This window comes from Cajanus cajan, chromosome 1 (assembly GCF_000230855.2).
Source record: "Cajanus cajan strain Asha chromosome 1, NIPB_CcT2T_4, whole genome shotgun sequence".
NCBI classification, from domain to species: domain Eukaryota; kingdom Viridiplantae; phylum Streptophyta; class Magnoliopsida; order Fabales; family Fabaceae; genus Cajanus; species Cajanus cajan.
The window spans coordinates 74,850,154-74,872,371 of NC_138517.1; the positions used below are offsets into that span (position 1 = coordinate 74,850,154).

Consider the following 22,218-nt stretch of genomic DNA (forward strand, 5'->3'; position numbering starts at 1 on the left):
ATGTATAATTAAATTAACTTATATTATTGTAGTAATGTTCAATTAAATTCATTATGTTTATGTTAATTTGTTTGATCTTTGAAGGATTAAATATATTTTTATAATTTAAAATTTAAGTCTAATTCTTAGTGTTCCAATATTTAGGTTTATTTTTCAGTTTTTTTTCTTAAATATCTAAGATTATGAAAAATGGTGACCAAATGTTTTACATATATAGAACAATAAGAATTAAGATCAAGAGGAGAAACTAAACAAGAATATAAAAATATTTTAATTATACATCAATAAAGGTTAATGGATAGGCCTCAATCCTAAAATAAGACAAGGAAGAGAAACATTCAAACCAAGGACAAATGAAAAAGATAAGAGAAAAAATTGTCTCAAATCCTCTACCTAGAGCTATCACCTCTCCTAGGGTTTCCCTTGATTCTGTACTTGTCAAAATAAACTTTCAAAGGTTTTTTTTAACCTAAGTATCAAATGGGCTAAAACTCATTAAAATTAAAACATAATCACAAATGTTAAAGATCATTATATCATTATATTTTGACTCCAAAGTCACACACTTAGTCACTCCCATTTACAGTTAGTCTACATAAAATGATAGAAGAACATAAGGCAATAAAGTGCTATTTTCATATAATTCATGGGTGAACCACTATATTATTATCATTGGATGTAATGAACGATGTAAATTTTCCTATTATTTGAATAATATAATAATTAAAAAATATATTAAAAGTGGACAAGTCATTTTTATCCTTTCCCATGAACACCACCAATCTCCTTTCTACACTTGCATTGCTCCTCTTCCTTTGACTTTCGTGGTGGCCATTGACACCATGTACTCAAGCCCATCCAGCAACGACAACCCTACCACTCCCATCGAAATTTGCATGTACCCCACCAACATTTTGCAACCGCCCCATCGTTCACTACATTGTCACAACCCACCAGCAGTCCCCTAGTTGCTATTCTAGTGCGTAGGGCAACATGGTGTGTCACGATGGAGGCCTTAATGTCCTCGTCTTCCTTGGAGGCAATCGAGAATTCAAGAAGGGTTGGTTTGGGAGAGGGAAAGGAAAAGAAGGGTTTGGAATGACATAATTGAAGACTTGAAGTCACATGCTTTGGTGGAGGAACACAAGGATTGGTTGAGGCCAAATAAGCTAATGAAGCAAATGAAGGAGGTGATGAAGGAGAAGATGACGACGATCTCAACGAGGGTAACAATGTGGACAGGGTGGAGGAGCGGACCTAATCATGCAAGCAATGGAGGAAGGTTACTATTCACTTACTAACTATAGTAATCACTTATTTATATTTTATCTCCATTAGACCCAAAATACTTATATGAATTATTAGTTGTCCAATTTTCATTTAACAGATTTCAATTTATGTAGGTCAATATTTTTAATGAAAAATTCTAGTTATAGATAACATTTTGTTGAAAGGAGTAAAATTTTTTAAATAAAAAATTACGATTATAAAATTTTATAACTTTTAATAAATTTTTAAATAAGGAAAAAATATGTTAAAAAAATTATATTATTTTTATTAATTTTAACTTATTCTTTTTAAAATCATGATATTAATATAAAATAGAAATATTTATTATAAAAAGTAATAACTAGTTTTCACGTACACATTAAGAATCTTTATAATAACTAGCATACAAAAGACATTCTATACTTCGATGAATTATTTGTAAAAAATAATAAATAATATAAATTATATTATAATAAGTAATAATTAAAAATATAGGCAATTTATAGAATAAAATTTATAAAAAGGATAAAAAATTTATAATTTATAAGAGAATAATTATAAAAATAAAATTAGATAAAAAAAAAGTTCATGAAATATTAATAGATTATAGATTTATTGTAATAACTAATTAAAATAGTGTGAAATGTAAGATATTTTGGTGTAAGAAAACATAAGAGAAAGATAATGTAACGAGCATAAGGTTAAGGAGGGGCAAAAGCCGGCCCAAGAGGTCAGAGAACCTCCCACCTTATAAGGCCTCCCTGGTAAGGAGACCTTTCCGATGTGGGACTTGTTACAGATAAGCTGTAGTTAAAGTTTGGACAAAAATGTGAGTTTAGAATGTCTGTTGAAAATGCATTCCTATCTTAGCCTTACCCAACCGCCACTCCCTAAACCCTCTTCCCTCCAAACCCACACTCCCAAAAACCCTCCTCCGCCCTCCGCCACCTCCACCGCCGTCGAACTCCGTTCCCCGTCGCAATGGATAGACCTCCTCCGCTCCCAAACCCAATCCTCCTCCTTCCGCGCCGCCATCTCCACCTACGCCGCCATGCTCGCCGCCGCCGCACCCCCGGACAACTTCGCCTTCCCCGCCGTCCTCAAGTCCGCCGCCGCAGTTCACGACCTCAGCCTCGGCAGGCAAGTCCACGCGCACGTCTTCAAGTTCGGCCACGCGCCCTCCGTCGCCGTCGCCAACACCCTCGTCAACATGTACGGCAAGTGCGGCGACCTCGCCGCCGCGCGCCGCGTGTTCGACGGAATCTCCGACCGAGACGACGTGTCGTGGAACTCCATGATCGCCACGCTGTGTCGTTTCGAGGAGTGGGAACTGTCGCTGAAGTTGTTTCGGTTAATGTTGTCGGAAAACGCGGACCCCACGTCGTTCACGCTTGTCAGCGTGGCGCACGCGTGCTCGCACGTGCGTGGCGGCGTGCGGTTGGGGAAGCAAGTGCACGCTTACACTTTGAGGAACGGGGATTGGAGAACGTACACCAACAATGCGTTGGTGACAATGTATGCGAAGTTGGGTTACATTAACGATGCTAAGGCATTGTTTGAGGTTTTTGATGATAAGGACATGGTGTCTTGGAACACCGTTATTAGTTCGCTTTCTCAGAATGATAGATTTGAGGAAGCATTGATGTATATGTATCTTATGATTGTTGATGGGGTTAGGCCTGATGGGGTTACATTGGCTAGTGTTTTGCCTGCTTGTTCACAATTGGAGAGGTTGAGGATTGGGAGGGAAATTCATTGCTATGCATTGAGGAATGAGGATTTGATTGAGAATTCTTTTGTTGGGACTGCTTTGATTGACATGTATTGTAATTGCAAGCAGGCTGAGAAGGGTAGGTTGGTTTTTGATAGGGTGATGAAGAGAACGGTGGCAGTTTGGAATGCTATGATTGCTGGTTATGCAAGGAATGAGTTTGATGATGAAGCCTTGAGGCTGTTTGTTGAGATGGTTTCTGAGGAGTTTTTTCCCAATGCCACCACTTTGTCGAGTGTTTTGCCTGCTTGTGTCCGTTGCGAGGCGTTTTTGGATGAAGAAGGGATCCATGGTTACACTGTGAAGAGGGGGTTTGGGAGGGATAAGTATGTGCAAAATGCGCTGATGGATATGTATGCCAGGATGGGAAGGATTGAAATTTCGAAGATGATATTTGGTAGGATGGATAGAAGAGATGTAGTGTCTTGGAACACCATGATCACTGGCTGTGTTGTTTGTGGGTGCCATGATGATGCGCTTAATCTTCTGCATGAGATGCAGAGTGGTCAGGAAAAAGATGGAAGTGAGACATTTGTTGGTTGTGAGGATGAGGAGAGAATTCCCCTGAAGCCGAATTCAGTGACTCTGATGACGGTGCTTCCTGGTTGTGCTGCTTTGGCGGCGTTAGGTAAGGGAAAGGAGATTCATGCTTATGCTGTTAAACAAATGCTGGCAATGGATGTTGCTGTGGGAAGTGCATTGGTTGACATGTATGCAAAATGTGGTTGCCTTAGGTTGGCTAGGATTGTCTTTGATCAAATGCCTGTAAGAAATGTTATTACTTGGAATGTTCTGATCATGGCTTATGGGATGCATGGGAAAGGGGAAGAAGCTTTGGAGCTTTTTAGAAGAATGACAGCCGAAGAGGGCAGCAATAGGAAAGTAATAAGGCCAAATGAAGTGACCTATATTGCTGTTTTTGCTGCTTGTAGTCACTCTGGGATGGTGGATGAAGGCCTTCATTTGTTCCATACAATGAAAGCTAGCCACGACATTGAACCCAGATCTGACCATTATGCTTGTCTTGTGGACTTGCTTGGCCGATCTGGTCAGGTCAAAGAGGCCTATGAACTGATCAAAACTATGCCACCCAATGTGAACAAGGTAGATGCATGGAGTAGCTTGCTTGGTGCATGTAGGATTCACCAGAGTGTAGAAATTGGTGAAATTGCAGCGAACCACTTGTTTGACTTGGAGCCAAATGTAGCTAGCCATTATGTTCTAATGTCTAACATATACTCCTCAGCTGGACTCTGGGACCAGGCCATGGGAGTGCGGAAGAAAATGAAGGAAATGGGAGTAAGAAAAGAACCTGGTTGTAGTTGGATTGAGCATGGTGATGAGGTTCATAAATTTTTGGCAGGGGATGGTTCACACCCACAAAGTAAAGAACTCCACGAGTATCTTGAAAATCTGTTCCTAAGAATGAGAAAGGAGGGCTATGTGCCAGATACTTCATGTGTCCTTCACAATGTTAATGACGAAGAGAAAGAAACTATGCTCTGTGGGCACAGTGAGAGACTGGCAATAGCTTTTGGCCTCTTAAATACTCCTCCAGGAACTACCATCAGAGTAGCCAAAAACCTTAGGGTTTGCAATGACTGCCATGTTGCCACTAAAATCATATCAAAGATTGTGGACAGGGAAATCATTCTTAGAGATGTTAGAAGGTTCCATCATTTCAGAAATGGAACTTGTTCTTGTGGGGATTATTGGTAGTAGAAAGTGAATTGTAAAAAATTGAATCTTTCTAATTAATTCTTTTCAACCCTCCTCCCTATTTCTCTCTATTTTTCTTCCTTTCCACTCCCTTTTTTCTTCTCTTTTCATAGGAGAGAAGTTCAGTTGAGATCATGTATAATTGCGACTTCATAGTTAAATAATTTGGATAACTTACAATCTAAAATTCTAAATAGATATTGTTGTATTTGAATCCCTGATATTTTCTTCATATAAAGCATTAACTACAATCTCCCCGTTCTTTATTACTAAATACTAACGCTTAATTTTCCATATTGTATTACTACTAGTTATATCTGAAATAATCTAAAGCCATCTTTTGCACCACATTTTTTGACGTGACTAAGCAGTATGTTTAGTGCGTGTTTGATTGCACATTAACTACGCGTGTTTTTCCATTTTTTCACAATACACTAAAAATAAAGATCTGCTTCAACTTGACGTGGATAAAATTAGATAATTCAAACCAAACATGCATTAACGTGTTAGGTATTACCTTTTTTAAAGCCGCTGCCAATTTCTTGAGTTAGAAAAGACGACTTGGCCACCAATAGAGATCATCCTATAGATTGCTCTGACATGTAGTGATCTAATATGTAATTTTAGAGTTCTTATGCATCTTTGAACTTTGTTTCCATTTGGTGTTAGAGCTTACCTTGAATGAATTTAGTGCTTACCTTAATTCTTTTATTTGCAGTTGTTTTTATCGGTTTGTTTCGATGTTGGGTCTCGAAATATGAAAATGTACCTGTCTGAAGGGCACACTAGTAATCTTCTTGTACTCCCCCGAAACCGTTCGTCTGCTGAAACAGAAACCATATTGGGTAGGTATGTATACTTCCACATGATTCTAAATTTTTCTTGTTATGTGCCTTTGAAAACTTTGTCATTTCTTTTGTATGAAATTTAGGTATTTATACTTTTGCTTTCATGGAAGGGAAATGAGTTTATGTTGTTTTTTCCGATTGAATTGTCTAACTCATGATCAGACAACTTAATTGACAACTCAATCCTTTGATCGATTTGATTTTCGGTTTAGATTATATAATTATGATTGTCAAAATCAAGTTTTAACTCGTAAAAACTTTCAAGTTTAAGAATTTGTACACTCTAACCTACTTAACTCGTTTTCAATTAAACTTGAGCGAACTTATCCAAACTCAGACAAAATCGCGAGTCTGCCGTAATTGAACGTATGTACACAAGTCACTTAAAAAAAAAAACCCAAAATGACATCAGAACTAGCATTTCGAATTATTTTTTTCTTCTTCCTGCAATTTGACTATTTCTCACATGGTCTCAAGTCTCAACTACTGAACCCAAAACATAGTGCTTCTAGTGCATTGGCATACCACTAGTTCTGTTCGTCGGAGCTTGTTCGTTGAGATCCCTATTCTATGGTTGACATCCCCTATTCTCTGGCCAGCGTCAAGGTCACATGCTCATTGGCTGGATTCCAAGGTCATTCCCATTGTGGCATCGTGTTTCCACAATTCTCATAATTTGGGTTTGGGATACTCGATTTTACAGATGTATTGAATTCTTAAAGGTTTTCATGACTTGTATCTTGTATGAAATTATACATGATTTGCTACTAAACTTTATTGCTCTATTATTGTAATTTTCTATTTTATTTTAATATGGAGTTAAAATATTGAATTATTATATTACTTATAGGTATTTTAATATATTTCTTATATTAAGTAAACTCTTCACAATTTTGAGTTTACAGAACCTTAATGAATTTACATAAACTTTTGATTTTGACAACTTTGTATATAACTATGCTTTTACACTACTTTCTTTTTTAACTTGCTTAGAACTTCATCAAGGATCGGCAAAAAAAAAAATGTAAAGCATGACAAAATGAAGAACCTGCATTTCATAGATAATGAGCATTTGTTTTCGGTGATACATGATTACAGGTAAACAGCAGCGTTACAAAATTTTCGTGACTAATCTCCAGTATGTAGATTGGATCAGAACAGTATTTGCTCTTGATAAATCTCCAATGCTTGGATAACTTTATCCATGAACAATTTCCTATGCAATCTATACCTGCACATGTAGCAATCACAGTGAAATTGTAATTAGAGGGTTTAAAATGTCCCTGAAAATAAAATTTAGAAAACTTTTGAACTGGTAGATAATGTAAATTTGACATACTTTATTGCAGCTTCAAGTGTCCTGGTAGCATCTGTCATGGAATCTGCGGTCATGATGTGTAAGCTGACCATTAGCTTTTATCATAAAATCTATAAGTCAATAAGAGCCAAAATAGTCACAATCCTGGTAGTTTTGGTAAATTTTGATCTTAGTTTTATAAGGTTGAGTCCATCCTTGAGGATGGATCACCTGAATAAACCTTAAGTGTACTTTTAACTTTGAAGAGCTTCACTACACAAGTGATTGAGCCTTTGCTCATTTGATTTCTTTAAACTGATTCAAGATGCATTCCTACAAAAGTAGAGTTGATGATAAACCTTATTTGGCAGATATAGGGTTTGTTTAGGTAAACTTTTTCAGAAAAACTTCTAGGAAAGAAAAATAGAAAGAAAAAATAACATAAGCTTCTAAATAAGTTAAAATTAACTTATACATAAACTAATTTGTAGAAGTTATCTCTTACTAGTTTCTCTAAAATCTTATTTTACAAGTTAGTTTTAACTTACAGGGAGACTTATTTTAGTTTTTCTTCCTATTTTTCTCTCCTGTAAGTGCTATTAAAGAAGCTTATCCAAGTAAACTCATAATTATAATCATGCAGACTTGGAGCCTCAAGTCAGAATGTAACTTGTTTTGGTGACAACACACCGACTCCAGGTCAACAAGAATATCTCCCAAAACATTTTAAGGGCCAGATATTAGTAGGGAGGACCCTTCCGTGATACAGTAACACTAGCCCACAAATGTGTATTACTGATATAAAAGGTTTACAGACTTGAGTTAAAACAAAAGAATGAACGCGCTATACCATTTTCAGGATGTATATTCTAACAAAGCAATAATATTGCAAAATAAAAATTATGACCAGTAGTTCTGTGTTTCTACTTTCTAATCTAGTGTAAGGATACGAACGTAAAATTTACCTAGCAACTTTTGGTCTTGCTTAGAGGTTGTAGCGAATCCGGCAAGCATTTTACGGCATTCATCTTGCAGCTCCTTTGTGGCCTTTCTTTCAACGCTAGGGATAGGTGGCACATCCCTGTCTGACCAAGTTGGCAATGTTCGTGCTGCAGCTATAACAGCTCCATCAACAAACGTATCTCCGGGATTTGATAGACAGTCTGCCATAAATTTCATATTGATATCCTAAATAATGGCAATTTGAATATAGACAAAAGGATAATAAAACAGATTCCAGAAAGCAAATTCATATTGTCCATACTGTTATGGTAATACTCTTCTGGAAGGCCAGATATATTGAAGATTGACAAGAAGGAATCCAAATGAATACGTGCATTGCCTGAGAATTTGATCTCGTCCCAAGGATTCTGCAATTTTAAGCAACTCTCAGAACTACATTTCAAAATTCAGTATCTAAAAACCAAACATGTACAAGTTTACCTGAATTGTTCGTTACAAGAACAATTAAATAACAAAATCATAATATAAATATTTCAAAGAAGCACCAGCACATGGCATACTTTATAGTGACCATGGACAAGTCTTGCAGCATAATACACAGGTTTTCTTATGTGAATTAGGTTGGATCTCTGGTGGACAAGTGATCAACTTTAGAATACTTTCCTCGTGGGAAGAATTTTAGTGTGAATTTGGTTTGCTTTTCAGTTGATATGTTTTCATTATAGTTACAAAATTGCCACCTTGTTTTAATTATTTTTTCCAGTTTTCTTCCTGAAGAAGCAAATGCAGCGTCTGAATTGAATGCAAAGTCAGTACTGAGCAATGATTCAAACTGTTTGTGAACAGGTGTTGTGGAAATTGACAAACAATTATCCAATGAGGCTGACTTCAAGACTACCTACTGCCTGAGAATTTGTGAGAATCTAGGTGCCCCACATTGCATCAAACCATTGTTCCATGAGAGTGCAAAACATATTAAGCTTGTTTGTCACTTAATTCATTAAGAGTTCTATCAAGGACTCATTTATACCTGTGCTGCAGATAAAGCAGTGTGACTAGCTAATATATCTATGAAGTCATTCCCTTGTAATAAAGTTAAACATGTCTATAACAAGTTATAACATCTGTGCTCCAGCTTGTGCCAGTTGTTAGAAATAGAATATAGTAGTATATGGGCTCGTCTGATTGAGTTATAATTGGTATATGGCCATGGGCTAGACTCGTGTGTACAAACCCTGTACAGCTGTACTTACCAAAACAGGAACACCCCCTCCCCTCACACACCACACATACATCCAATAGTTGGGAGCCTAACGACTATTATTTGCACACCGCCACACATCCCATTTTTCAGAACTCTCTCTTAAGATCACTAAAACAATGAAAAAAATTAAGCCTGATCACCTGGACTGGATGGAAGTAAAAGCCACTGCTTCAACTATGAGAACTATGTAAAATGGGCAGGTAATCAAGACAGTCGGGAAAGAAGAATAGCTAAATGGGTCAAAGCAAGGAGAAATAATTCCTGGAGTCCATAATGTGTTTCTGGAAAGGATATTAATGCCTAACCGAAAACTCATGTTCATGGGTTTTTAAAAACTTTTGCATTTTCAACATCAACATGAAAACTCAGGCCTTTAGTATGATTTTGAAAAAATTTAGTCTTAGAATTTGAATTTAGGGTCTCAACCCCACAAAAGGAACATGTAAAGTGAGGACTGTCTGAGCCTTATTAGCACTACTTAGTTCATATTTCTAGTGACGTAGGATCTCAATCACGTAAAAGTTGACAACATGATGGCTATGCACTATGATGCTTCACTTAGCCTTTCTGGTTAACTCCTTAGGTATCAAAAACACTAGCAACCAATTATATTAGGTTCCAATAAGGGGTGGGCTAGGAATAGGATAACCACAATTAAGACGGCTTTAAAACATAGAATTCTCAAACTTCAATTTATGGAAAAATATTTTAGTGTAGAATCAAGCAAGTACAATGGCCTGATGACAAGGTGCCTACCATCTTTTGACGGTGCCAAATTTGTTCTGGGTAGTGGACATATCTGGCAAATAAATATACCAAATAATACATGCAGTCTAACTGTTTATTTGCTTCCTGCTCATCCAGTTTTCATAATACTGCGCCTGGTTCCAAGTAAACTGGCTGGGCAAGATGGTCCAAAAGTCAAAGAAACCAAAAATCACTACTTTCTGCACTAATAAAAATTTAAAATTACACTAATAGAATTTTGCCAGAGATTTTTTCCGGGCTATCGTCATGTTTTTTCTAGCTTTTTATGAGTATATTGGCAGATGGGTTGTCCTGGGGCGGTTTCTTCAGCAAATATGCAAAGGCATCTAACTACTCACATGGAGATACATCATCACACATGCAGATAGTAACTAACTTACACGAGATGTGTTTTTGTATCTCTATAAAAACAGCCTCTACTAAAACAATAAACCTAACATAAAAGGACACAAAATGAATGACTCATTGCCAAATAAATGAAAGGGAAAAAGCTACAAACTGAATTTTTGGGGCCATAAAATTTTTAAACATGCAGAAAGTCATTTCCACAGCCAAAGCATATTTTCATGTGTCTCAGCTGACAAATATTCATGATAAAGAACAAAAGGACATAGAATATTCCATTCATCAATATTTCAATAGAAGAAAAATACCACAGGTGACGAAAATCCAAATCTTTGCATGAATGCGTCATTCTTCTGCGAACTCATGTAATCAACTGTCATCTGTTACAATTTTTGACAGCATAATCAGGTTGTCAATGTCTCGCATACAAATGATAAAATAAACATTAAAGCAAATATTTTAGTTTCACACTTTCACCAACATAATAGAATTTATGCTCTAAAAGAATGTTAACCAATATAATAAATTAATTAACTAATTAGTATTTTTCAAGCTTATAAACAATTACAATCCTATGTTTCAACAATAATATTAAAGATAAGTACAACATATAAAGACATGATTATATGCTAGCTATCAATATGAATTTGTGACGTAATATGTTTAAGATTCTGTGGGGAACATGGATTTGCCTTCTCAACTTCAATTTTTTTTTTCTCCTCATTCAATTTAGAGGTTTTGGCAGTACAAAGATCATAGAAATTTGGCTTAGAAAATAACCCCACAAAACTGATTTGTAAGATAAGGAATATCCAAGCTTTTAAAGCTCTATTTAAGTCATATCTCGAATCAATGTAGAACTAAATGCACCCTCCTAAGGCTGCAATTAAGGAAGCCCAAAGAAGCTGCAAATAAGGCAGGTCAAGGGTGACTGCAAAACAACATTCCAACACAATTTGCTCTCTTTTCTGGATTTAGATGCATATATCTATAGCATAACAGGAGGATTTTCAGTCAGAAATTTTTACCTGGCTATCTTCTTTAGATGACTTAATCTTTTAGCTTTTATGAGTATTTTGGCTTATGGGTTGTTGTTGGGGATTCTTCAACAAATATGCAAAGGGATTGTAGAGCCTTCTTGAGCTAATGTCTTTTCTTTAGATCCTTCCTAAGCTAATGATCATTTCCTTGTGTTTCTTTATTCTGTTATTTTTGTGTCTGTTTGTGTGTTTTGTAACTTGAGGAGGATTCAGTCATCCTATTCTTCTTGTTCTGTTCTTTCCTTTTTTCTAACTTCAAAGTTAATTGTTATCAAACTGCACCTTGGAGAACATACTAGAACACTATGGAAGGTTCTAGAGTTCAATAACATTCTAAACCACAACACACATGCCTTGGTTCTCAAGGAACCTCTAGAAGGTTCCATGTAAATGCCTTGGATAGTTAGAGTAATAAGAAGCAAATGCTGTAGAGACATCCCCAACTACCATGCATTTGCATAGACAATCACCACAACATTGAGGAGGTGAAACTCCTAAATAGGAGAAGCCATTACGTAAAGCCATGGTCAGTATGAGAGGTTCCTTTGTACACTAGCCTACATTGGGAGCGACAACTTTACATTCATTTGATGTGCTCCGGATCTGTAAATAATTATCCTGCCTTCTATAGACAATTTACTTTCTCTAGTTCTAGAAAATCGATGTTATCAGAAAAAATATCTTCACAAAGTAACATTTATAGAAGTGCAGCATTTGAAGATTATGATCAAATAAAATTTAAAAAAATGTTATTAACTTATTACTTACGAACAAATGATACAATAATGTATTATAAATAAATCTAGGAGACTTGGGACTTAAATACAATAATGTTTAACACATCAGTAGGTCCTTGATTTTTTTTAAATATATACCAGTAGATTTTGGACTGTCAGATAGGTTTCAGAATACCGGAAACATGAATCTATTAATTGGATAAGGATGAGATTCGATTGCCGCAAATAAAAAATGTGACATCAGAAGCTTGAACTCGTGGCTGAGGTTGACACTCAATCTTCATCACAGACATATGGCAGGTTAACAAAATGTTACATTACAAATTGTCATCGGTAACATATTACCCAATTGAAAAAAAGATGAGGCCCAAGAATTCAGGCCCATTACTGTTAGTATAAAAAGTGACTTAAGATGAGATAAAAAGGTACTGTTGATTCACATTTATTACAAGCATTTATTGTCCCGAGCTGAGACCTTACTTCAGCGTTTTGTAGGTACATCCCATCTGATGAGGAGTTGAAGACGGAGTACTTATTCACAGGAGTTAGGAGAGAAGTTGAAGAAGGAGAAAACTACTGAGGTACCCCAGGAAGGTACAAAATAGATCCCTTAAATATAAAAATTTGTAATCGAGTGTTGAATCTTTTCCAATTTTGTAATTCAGTTATTGAATTAACGGTTCATTTACAAACCGTTAACTTTGACAGAATATTCTTTATTCCCTCTAACCCCATGGACCAAATTATAGTTTAGGAACTTATTTTAAAAAATTTAAAATGTTTAACTGGTTTTCATGTAGACCATGAATTTTTTTGTTGTTTAACTTACAGGTCGGCCCAAATCAATCTCTCTTTTTTTTTTTGGATAAATTTATCTATTTTTATATAAGAAAGAAATAAAAATAAAATATAAGGCCAAATAGCTCCAACTTTCAGGTAAGTTTTTTCATGTCCTGACTTGGCCTGTTTGACCTATTGAGGCAAGCCGAATTGACCATGCTTTTTTTAGAGTCTCAAAATAAAGAGTTCAGCCTAACCTAACCCACCAAGCCATTGGGTTAGACCAATTTTGATAGTTCTACTTTTTTAAAAAGGATTATAACTTTTTTTCTACATGTAATTATTTTAGAAAATATTTTTCACTTCATTTCAAAATAAAAAATAAAAAGAAAAAATATTTTGACACACAAATTTCATATTTAATAACTTGTGAGTTTTTTTAACTGGGTCCCTAATATTTTCCAATTTTTGTGATTAAGTCCTTCCATGTAAGTTAATGGTTTGTAAACAAACCATTTACCCCTCGGACTTGATTACAAAAATTCAAAAAGATTTGGATTTTGTAAAGTTTAGGGACCTATAAAAAAACCTCAAAAATTTCAAGACCAACAAATGTATTAAACCATATAATAAATATTTAAGATAAATTCTATGCAGTAATAATTATAGTTATTTCCCAAGAGATTATAATACAATTTGTTATTTCTACCACAACTATTTCCTTGGGTAATTAATTGAACATAATTTTCCACAGAAAAAATCAAACGGTTTACCTCATCTCCCTTTCTAATGCGCTGTCCAGCATTTGTAAGAACCTCAAGCATCCTGTCCTTAAAACGCCAATGGAAAAAACAATTTGGCTCAAAAGAATGGTTCAACATATCTGAAAAGTATGACTAAGTTAGCCAATGAACTAAGTTAAGCAACATTTTAATTAGGAAAATAAGCACAGCCACCACCTGTAATATATACAAATCAATATTTTCACATTTTTGCCTACTTTTTTCCCACTCTCTCTATATATTGTTTTTCATTTTTTTTCCTGATTACAACAGTCATAAAGAGAAACAGACAATTACAAGGATTGTCTAGTAATGTTTGTTTACTTGTATTCTAATTTGTTGCATTAAAATGAGAAAATTATTCTAATTTCTAACAATAAAATAAACAACCTAAACAATGACAATGAATGGATAAAAAGAGTTATCTTTTGAGAATGTAAATCAAATCAAATTTAATACAAAAGAAAGTGAATGAGAAAATGAAAAGGTTAATATAGCTATCTCACAATCCATAATATTAATTCCCATGACTCTATAAACTTCATTTATATTGATATCTACAGTTAACATTATTAAAAAAGAAAAAGAAAGAAATTCCTCCAAGAGAAAGTAAGTAAACATTTTCCACACTTTTCCTACTCCTCAAAGAGTTTGATGCTTCGTTCTGCTATGCAGAGAAAAAAACCCATGTCATGCATAATTTTATGCTACTAGTTCATCAACTTTTAATATTAATGAACATCTCAAAAGAGAAATCTTTTCAGTCCTCCTGTAATAGTACATACTCCTATTATAAATTTATAATAATGACATTTGGCTTTGTTCCTTAATTTTTTTCTTAGTTTTAATTATTTTTAAAAATTCCTAAATTTGCTCCCGAAACAGGTAAAGGACATCATAATAAACAAATTCCATAAGAAAATAAACTAAAGTGAAATTAAAAGATAAAAGATTTGTTTGATTATATTATGAGTACATAAAATGTATCATATTTAGTCATACCAAGGTGAAATGAGCTCACCTGCATAAGGAATCAACATATTTGCTTCTTGATTTAGAGCACCAATTCTCGTTTTCATGTTAATACACCGTGACTGTGCAATACTTACTGCCCAAGTGAATCTTTGTGGATCACGAGCAAGACGCTTTATTTTAAGGGGTGCATCACAGTGCTAAACAAGATTAACACAATTTGTTAAGAATACATCACAAGTTTTATGCATGATGGAAGACAAATAAATTTGAGAAAGAATTTGCTCATTACCCAGTTTTTCTCCCAGAATTCTAAGGCTCGTAATTGCTGTTTTCTAATAGTAGAAGCAAGATTGGGATCCTGCAGCTCCAAAAGTTCCTCCTGGAGGTACAGATCAATATATGAGATGTCACAAAACTGTTACTAAAACAGTATTGTAAGTTCCAAATAATAGCAATTCAAAATTTCAAATACATGCGAGTCTATACAAAAAAATCTTAAAATTGCATAGGATTAATCCAAACAACTCAAGAGAGTTGATATGTATCTTGTGGCTCAACCAAATTATGAGTCACCTTTGAGGTTTCCATCAAAAAACCAAAATACAAAAACTTATAACAACTTGTGTTACAACTTACAAATATTGGAATAGGAAAGCTATTAAATATAGGTAAGTGCAATCTGTAAAGTAAAATTAGTTGTTAGACAACCTATAATTATAGGCTAATCAAATATCTTAAGATAACAACCAAGTAAAGGGTCTGTTAACTCTACGGTACGCAGAACACCAAAAACAAAATAGGCAACTCACATGTCATAAAACTTCAACACAAAATGTTGAGAATTATTACTTTTCCTAGTCTTATAACATCATCCAACTTCAACACAAAATGTTTTCAAGGAAAAATTTGAAAAATCCCATTAAGTGGGAATTGAAACATCTAGTACCATGTACATTATCTGCCTTTGATATCAAGAATTGGTCAGTAATAATTTCAAAACAGGAATACCCTATCAAACCATGGCTAAATGATACATAACCAGTTTATTTAATACACACCTCTGAAGCTAGAAGTAAGCTGGTGCACTCATCTGCACTTGGTAAGAAGTCACCATACAATTGCCAAAAGTTGCCTTCACAGTCAAATGCATACAAGAGAAGGCATGCCAACCTTAGGTCCCAATCTGTCTGTCACAGATTTTCTCAATCACATTAACCAAATGACCATAATATTTTTTTTTTTACTTTTGTGTAGCAAGTACAATGGTCAAAACACAGGGTAACACATTGGTAATAAATATATTTATCATGAAAAGTGAAAACAACCAAGCAAATTGATTATATAACATATCTTATCATGAACTCAGAGGAGAAATGCAATTACCTCTGGATTTGTCGAGTTGATAATATCAAATATTGGATGATCCAAAGGGATTATATCAGGGAAAAACATCCATGGGAGCTTCTTGCTTATGGTTAACATCAGTTCAAGAGGAATTTCCATTATAACCTGCTCGAGTACATCATTAGGGAAATCATCCATGGACAACTACTAAGAATATAATGATAAAGGATATTATACAAATATCTAACTACATAAAATAATTTAGAATTTAACTTTAAGTGCAATCTTTTTCACATGTGCCACCACCAGCAATCAGAAAGGCAATATCTGGTGCAACATAAGTGGAGTATGGAGTACCATCAGTAGTAGCAATATTAAATGCAGCTACTCACCCTTGCTCGACGAAGAGGCTCTACATCTTTAGAAGCATACACACCAAAACCATCTGGACCTTCTTTAAACTGAACTCCATAAGCTCGCATGCTTCGGACATAACCAATCTTGTAGAAATCAGGATCAGCCGGCTCCAACTAGAGGAACAATTACATTGACAAAAAGAAAAAAATCACAACAAACATCTCATCAAAGCTGAAGCCCCTTGAAGAATTCATCATCCAAAGACTGGTTGTGCAGAAAGAAGATAATGAATCTCAATACAAGTAATATGAGCAATTGAGCATAAAAGTAGATCAAATTAGAAACAACACAAACTCTACCATATTAAGTATTATAAACATAAAAGCACATCGAATTATAGAAACAACACGCACTGTAACATATTAAGTGTTGTGAACTCTAAACATAAAAGTCCCGTATTGTATGTCTCAATAAATGGGATGCAGTTTGTATATCTATTGGACAATGTCACTTAATGTCAATCAGTTTTAAGATAGAAACTAATATGTTATCAAAGTCTATAGTCCATTTCCATACATCTCCTATTCAGGTAAACATCGCCTGCTTTTAGCAAGCATGTGTAAAGGATAGCTATGTGTAGTCTCACTCTAAGCCCTATTTTGTTCCCACATTAATTTTTCTACATTTTCTTATTCTCAATTTGCACTTATATCTATATAAATTTCTTAGTATATAATAGTCAGGAATACAGACGGATTTGGCATGTGCATTACTACTTTTTTGATTTTGCAGTGTGGATGATCGACAAATAAATCACCCAAATGTAACGGGAAAAAATACCACACAAGCATTGGATTGCTTGTGGGCAAGGTGAGGCAGGGCGGGAGAGGGGGGGTCTCACATGTGCGTAACTACTATATTTACAAGCCATTTTGTAACATGTATAGATACGAACACGACATATTAATCATGGAAAAGGCACTGTATCAAGTGTTTTAGACATGGAAGCACATTAAATTATGGAAACAGCACTCACTCCAGCTGTTCCTAGCTATGTGTAGCCTCACTCTTAGCCCTATTTTGTTCCCACATTAACTTTTCTACTTTTTCTTAATCTCCACATGCACATATTATCTATATCAATTTCTTAGTAAATAATAGTCATGAACTATATAGATGAACTTGTCAAGTGCATTACAACTATATTTACAAGCCATTTTGTTACATGTATAAAGACACTGTAGAAGTGTTCTGAACATGAATGCGCACCAAATCATGGAAACAGCACTCACTCTAACTGTTCCTTGTCAGTTAGTCACTGCCAAAGTGCCAACCAAACCAACTAGCAAACAAACGAGGGGCAAAAAGGAAAAAAAACAAAAAATGTGATTTACCTCAGACGATGACTCTTCAACTTGGGGAGGCTGAAACAGGGGAAACGGGGGTGCATCAACCGAAGCTTTGATGGGTCGAGCTTTGTTTTCGGCGTGAGAGCCAAACGGGTAAGTGGGTCGCCACAAGAAGCCACGGCGCGAACCTTTGAACTGTGGAGAAAGAAAACAGGGTTGGAAGAGGTTCAGATTGAAGAGAAACAAAAAATAATGGAAAAAAGGAAAGAAATTGGAACCTGGGTGTTGGAGAATATGGTGTGGGTTGGTTGGTAAAGAGGAAAAGAAGAAGCCATTGGATTGGAAATGGAAAGAAGCGCAAAATCAAAGCATATGAGCACAGTGGAAGCGAAGGGGGACACAACTGAGTGTGTTGAAGAATATGTATAGAGAAAACGTTATCCAGTCTCTGGTTCCAGTCTTCTTGTGGCGACTCACACGACTCATTTAAGAGCATATAATTTCTTCTCACAGGGTTAGTTCCTAATCCTATTCCTACATATGCAAGTTAAGTTATAAAGTTATATTTTCACCATTAACAACTTCTGGTTTTTTATCCCAGTTTAATTAGAATTTAGAAGCAAAATTAACTAATATGTTGTTAATTTTATCAATTTCAAATGGAAATATTTTTTCTGTACTACTATTTTTTTTATTGGAATTTAATGTTAAGAATATAAAAAAAAAATCATTAAAAATAAAATTTAATTAAATGAAAGACATTTTTGAAGATAATAATACTAAATATGATAAAATTAATTAAGTTTTGTTTATATTTAACTTTAAGTTCATCTTTTTTCTTATATTTGAGTTCTGAGAGAGGATCTTTAATAGTCGTTAATCTTGTAACTATTTATCGCAAGAAAAAATATTATTTTCTTGGTCCTATATAAATGTCATCTTTGATTTGTTTAGACAGATAAAAGAATAATAATAATTTACAAAATTAACTTTATTGTTAATATTTTTTAATTAAAGTAATGCAACACATTTACTTTCTAAAAGATATTATTAAGGTGTAAATAAAAAATTAATATTATGTTAATTAGTTAAAATGATACTAATTTTAAAACTTATTTTATTTCTTTATACACAACATTTATTATGAAACAAGAAGTACAAATTGTTATGGAGAAATACTTCAAAGTCTTGACCTACAATTGAAATACCATTTAACAATTGACATTTAATTTTTTTAGTACCACCGACCTAATTCACTTACTCATCAAAAACTGCAAGCAGCTTCTATCTAAGATATTATTTGGCCCAACACTTACTCAACATGAGTTTCGACCAAATCATGTTCTGCACACTTGAACATGCTTTACGTATGGAATATCTTAACACACTCCAACCTGTTTAAAAATTTCTCATGTTTTACATCACACCTTATCCTTATATAAATGACATCATTTATAGTTTTTTTACACTTAATTTTTATCATACTATTACTTTATTTGCATACTTAGTGACTTGGGAATTAAAGTGTTCATGGGTGGCCACCATTGTCATCCTCAATTCACGGGTGCCCTATCTTTGGAGTTCTCATCTTCTGGTTTGTCTATATTCCACCATCCTAACATTGGTATCATTTGTGGGGAATTGTTACCATCTTCTTTATTTTAGGATGGAGATTGTTAGAACCTTCATATGCACATGCTTAGACAGCCCTTTAAGGGGGGCGTAGAGACCTTTGTAACTAGGGATGGCAAATAAACCCGTACCCGTGGGTAATACCCGAACCCGTCCCGACTTTGACGGGGAATACCCGGTTTGACCGGGTACGGGGACGGGTACGGATAAAACCCGATAAATTAAACCGGGTACGGGTACGGGTACGGGTATGACATCATACCCGTACCCGTACCCGTACCCGATTTAATTATATTAAAAAAATTTAACATTTTATTATATGTAATTATTTATTATAATGTGAAATATTTATAGTTGTATAATTATTAAGAAATCTCTTGATTAAAATATGAGATAAAGAAATAATCTAATTATAACTATAATATATTAGAAAAATAATTTAAAAATATTATTTTTTTTTTTGCAAAAAAAAAAAATAATTTTTTACGGGTACGGGTACGGGTACGGGTATACCCGATACCCGACGGGGACGGGGATGGGGATAAAAATCACATACCCGACGGGTACGGGTACGGGTACGGGGATGAGTTTATGTCCCGGGGACGGGGACGGGTATCATAAAACCCGTACCCGACCCGCCTCGTTGCCATCCCTATTTGTAACTTTGGAAGTATGAGTTCCTCCAATTGGACCAATACCACTTGTAGTTGGTGCAACTGTTAAGGCTTATTAAGAAAGTCTTGGTGTAGTGGTAATTTCAACCTTAATGCTACCATTGATGATTCTTATGGCTAAAATTGTCACATTTCTCCTACAAAAATGAGATACCATGGAACAACAAAATTGTTTGATCACATTAATGCAAGCAAAAGGGAATGACTACTTGGGCCACATTCTTCAACCACCATTGTGTTTTCAATGCCCGTATTAGGTTCCCTCATGACTAATTCCTCCACCAGGAACAACCACTTATTCATGAAAATCACTATGGACCCCTTCATTTTTCCTTTCTTTGATCGTGTCATGAGTTTCATAGTTTTGAAGCAACTACAACAACTTTCAATGACAAAGTTGTATGATGGTTAAACTTTATGAAGGTTGAAGAGGAGCATATTGAAATCCCCAACAAAAACCACACAGGCCGTGAATGTCCAATCTTAGGTAAAAATCTTTACATTTTTTTAATTTTAAGAAGCTCCTAACCCTATACAAGTGTCACGAGGAATGTGTTGAGTCTAGGCCACACAATTGAGCACATTAGGCAATGTAGAAGATAAAGTTGGCAACCATTGCGATGGGAAGCGTAGATGACTATAATGGAAACCTATTTGAGTTGTAGCATCAACTTCACCATTTTATTCGTAAAACCCATTGAGTTAAACCGATTCATAACAAGTTAATGACATATCTAATCTAATAAAAGGCTTTAATCAACTTGATTATCTAATTTTAATTCAACTAGTCTGAGATTGTTTTTAAAACATTGCTTGAGTGGTTTGAAAAGAATACTAGAGCAAGCAAGAGGTAATTAGATAGAGCAACCCTGATGCATTTTTTGGGCATACAAAACCACCTTTATTCAATGATTGTGGAACCACCATTCTAACTCACTATGGAATTAAGGTCATCATTCTAGTAGAGATTAGTAAGTTGACTTGGATAATCTCCAACTCGAACCACGAACTTAACAACTTGACTTTACAAGAAGAGATAGACTTAATCAAAGAAAGAAGAGACATAACACCTATCTAGGAAACAACCTTAAAATCCAACTATCAACAAGTACAATAAAAAGTTGGTAGTTAAAGAATTTGAAGAAGGGGATCTAGTGTTAAGTAGAGTCAAGATTAGAAGAAAGAACTCTTCACAAGGCAAGCTAACTGAGAAGTTGAAAATTGATTTAGGAACATATAAATTGGAAACACTTTTGTGGACATCGATCCCTCGAGCATGGAATATTTGTAATTTACATAAGTATTTCAATTAATGAACATGTAATTCATTCCATGAACAAGTGTGGATTTTTAGAACTTGCAACTATTCCTCAATTTTCTTAGTCTAAGTCAATGGTGTTTACTCAAATTCTTTTGTCTCCATAAAAAGTTGCATATTGTCACTTGACTAATGATAAAGAAATTATATATATATATATATATATATATATATAATATATATATATATATATATATATATATATATAAAGCTAAGTTGATGGTAATTATCCAACTTAGACTTGTCAGCCAAAAAAATGACAAGTTAAGTTGATGGCTATTACCTAACTTAGACTTGTAGGTTAGAAGAATCACAAGCTAATTGATGGTATTTACCCATCTCAAACTAGTAGGTTAGAAGAATCACAAGCTAAAGCAATGGTATTTACCCATCTCAAACTTGTAGGTCAAAAGAACTTCAAACTAAGTTGATGGTCGTTACCTAACTCAAACAAATAGGTTGGAAGAACCATAAGCTAATTTGATGGTCATTACACAACTCAAACTTGTAGGTCAAGAGAATCGTAAGCTAAGTTGATGGTTATTACGCAACTCAAATCTTGTAGGTTAGAAAAACAACAAGTTAAGTTGATGGTCATTACCCAACTCAGACATGTAGGTCAACTTTCCCACTCTTCAACCTTATTAGATGGTATTAAATGCCAAAATTAAATGATGTGACTATTAAGGAGTCAAGACATTTATGTCTATATTTAGGTAACAAGCAAGCGTTAACAAAATATTCAATTAAAACGTGTTTGACAAAAGTTTATTAGATGTCGCAAAATACAAAATAAATTTCACCATTTATGAATACAAGTAAAAGTGATCATGTTGGTCCTTAAGTTCAAAGTTGTAACAACAGGCTCATCACTTGGAGGAGTAATAGTCTTAACTGAAACATTAGTTTGACAGTTCAACATTTTCAATAACATGGTTGAAAGGTGCAGTAGTGAAGTTCACAACATCAATAACAATGGTGCTCAA

General features: G+C 34.6%; 2 protein-coding genes across 4 annotated transcripts; one reads left to right on the plus strand and one right to left on the minus strand.

Annotated features, from left to right (window-relative positions):
• The first annotated feature begins 2,086 nt into the window (after positions 1 to 2,086).
• Positions 2,087 to 4,953, plus strand: LOC145949322 (pentatricopeptide repeat-containing protein At3g57430, chloroplastic). The gene has a single exon (XM_083062623.1). The coding sequence runs from the start codon at positions 2,123 to 2,125 to the stop codon at positions 4,757 to 4,759; it is 2,637 nt and encodes an 878-aa protein (XP_082918749.1). The 5' UTR covers positions 2,087 to 2,122; the 3' UTR covers positions 4,760 to 4,953.
• A 1,686-nt stretch (positions 4,954 to 6,639) lies between these two features.
• PTAC14 (plastid transcriptionally active 14) lies at positions 6,640 to 18,125 on the minus strand. 3 transcript variants are annotated; one of them, XM_083062629.1, is made up of 13 exons: positions 17,887 to 18,125; positions 17,654 to 17,803; positions 16,295 to 16,432; positions 15,942 to 16,067; positions 15,617 to 15,745; positions 14,848 to 14,937; positions 14,605 to 14,755; positions 13,575 to 13,684; positions 10,553 to 10,624; positions 8,169 to 8,274; positions 7,870 to 8,067; positions 6,947 to 7,035; positions 6,640 to 6,838 (listed from the first exon to the last, which is right to left on the minus strand). In XM_083062629.1, the coding sequence occupies exons 1-12, from the start codon at positions 17,941 to 17,943 to the stop codon at positions 6,959 to 6,961; spliced, it is 1,404 nt and encodes a 467-aa protein (XP_082918755.1). In that variant the 5' UTR covers positions 17,944 to 18,125; the 3' UTR covers positions 6,640 to 6,838; positions 6,947 to 6,958. The 3 variants fall into 3 exon arrangements, with proteins under 3 accessions (XP_082918755.1, XP_082918753.1, XP_029128787.2); XM_083062627.1 differs by having other exon boundaries at positions 6,947 to 6,989; positions 17,887 to 18,123; XM_029272954.2 differs by lacking the exons at positions 6,640 to 6,838; positions 6,947 to 7,035 and adding an exon at positions 7,058 to 7,237 and having other exon boundaries at positions 17,887 to 18,124.
• Between the last annotated feature and the right edge of the window lie 4,093 nt (positions 18,126 to 22,218).

Excerpts from the sequence above, each read along its gene's own strand:
- LOC145949322 (XM_083062623.1), top strand. The coding sequence starts at position 2,123 with ATGCATTCCTATCTTAGCCTTACCCAACCGCCACTCCCTAAACCCTCT.
- PTAC14 (XM_083062627.1), bottom strand. The coding sequence starts at position 17,943 with ATGGCTTCTTCTTTTCCTCTTTACCAACCAACCCACACCATATTCTCC. Across the intron at positions 15,746-15,941 it reads TCAACTCGACAAATCCAGAG|ACAGATTGGGACCTAAGGTT; the intron begins GTAATTGCATTT and ends AATCTGTGACAG. Across the intron at positions 6,990-7,869 it reads GCAAGACCAAAAGTTGCTAG|ATTCCATGACAGATGCTACC; the intron begins GTAAATTTTACG and ends TCATGACCGCAG.